This window comes from Austrofundulus limnaeus, unplaced genomic scaffold (assembly GCF_001266775.1).
Source record: "Austrofundulus limnaeus strain Quisiro unplaced genomic scaffold, Austrofundulus_limnaeus-1.0 Scaffold109, whole genome shotgun sequence".
NCBI classification, from domain to species: domain Eukaryota; kingdom Metazoa; phylum Chordata; class Actinopteri; order Cyprinodontiformes; family Rivulidae; genus Austrofundulus; species Austrofundulus limnaeus.
This window is the reverse complement of record NW_013952511.1, coordinates 1436744-1437974: the sequence shown is the minus strand read 5'-3', so window position 1 is coordinate 1437974 and position 1231 is coordinate 1436744. Positions and strand designations below refer to the sequence as shown.

At 41.3% G+C, this 1231-nt stretch overlaps 1 protein-coding gene across 1 annotated transcript in view; it reads left to right on the top strand.

The window, feature by feature from the left end:
* dync2h1 (dynein cytoplasmic 2 heavy chain 1) overlaps nucleotides 1-1231 on the top strand; it is a gene marked incomplete in the record, with an annotated part of 120612 nt that overhangs the window by 81676 nt on the left and 37705 nt on the right. The window contains 1 exon segment of the mRNA XM_014014065.1: nucleotides 737-894. Within this exon segment, the coding sequence (XP_013869519.1) occupies nucleotides 737-894 (158 nt within the window).

Below are 1231 nucleotides of genomic sequence, written 5' to 3'. Positions count from 1 at the left end.
GTGTGTGTGTGTGTGTGTGTGTGTGTGTGTGTGTGTGTGTGTGCACTCAAGCATCTTTCTGTGTATGTGAGGAAAAAGAAAAAAAATATCCACAAGTAGCATCTCATAGGAATTTGTATCACAGCCTCTGGTGCTGTGTGGGCCTAGATGTCATACTCTGACTCATAGCTGATATGAAAAATCAATATATTACAGCAGCACTCAGGTCCCAGTCAAGCAACGTAAACTCTGTCACACACTTACAGTCGCGCACACACAAGAGCCTGTTCTCTTCTAACACCAGGGGGCTGACAAAGGTATTCTTCTGTGTTGTGTGGTGAATGCTGCTGTTGCTGCAAACCAATCACTCAATATGCACATCACATCACCCTCCCAATTTCTCTCTTTTTTTTGCTGTAGCGTCTTCCTCTTTCGCCTCCCCACCCCTTCCTCCAACATTTTTCCCTTTTTTCCCCCTACTTCATCTGCCCTTCTACTACCCTATCTATCTAATCTATAATGCACCAAGTTCTTATTTTTTCATTTTACAAGCACTTGCCAACATGTTGATTTGTTACTATATTCTACCTTTTCTTTATCATCGTGTTAACTTTCAGTATATGTGCGGTATATCAATTTACTGTGACTTTCAGTTGCATACTGTGCTGATCTCTTTAGACATGGGTACACCAGCTTTTACAGATGTACCTTTCACACTCGTCACTCTCATTTCATTTCTTTCTCCTCCTCGCCACAGGTATGAAGCTCTCTCCCCCTCCTCTGAATCTGCGTCGTCTCTACACTGAAACAATGGAGTGGGAGCCGGTGTTAATCATCATCTCCCCGGGGGCAGACCCATCCCAGGAGCTTGCAGAACTAGCAGCAGAAACCATTGGCAGGGACAACTATCATGAGGTAGTGAACAGAACAGTATAAATAAGAAAGACACAGGAGATTAACAAGGACAAGGGGGATTTTTAACAGCGTACCGCACAGTCACATCCACAGAATAGTCAAGCATGCAGCTAAATAGGGAGCAATGAGTGTCTGGATGTAAGTCACGTTAATGTTCTGCCACAGGAATTTATCTCTTCTAATACATCTCAAGATGGGAAAAAAAGTCTAAAAACAGTGTTTTTACTTGATAAGATGTCTAAAGTTATTTAATGTGGGGTTAGAAAAAAATCTAAATTAAGAAGAGGAAATGAGGAAATTTATGGCAGCATATATCAGTTTGTGTTTATATATATAT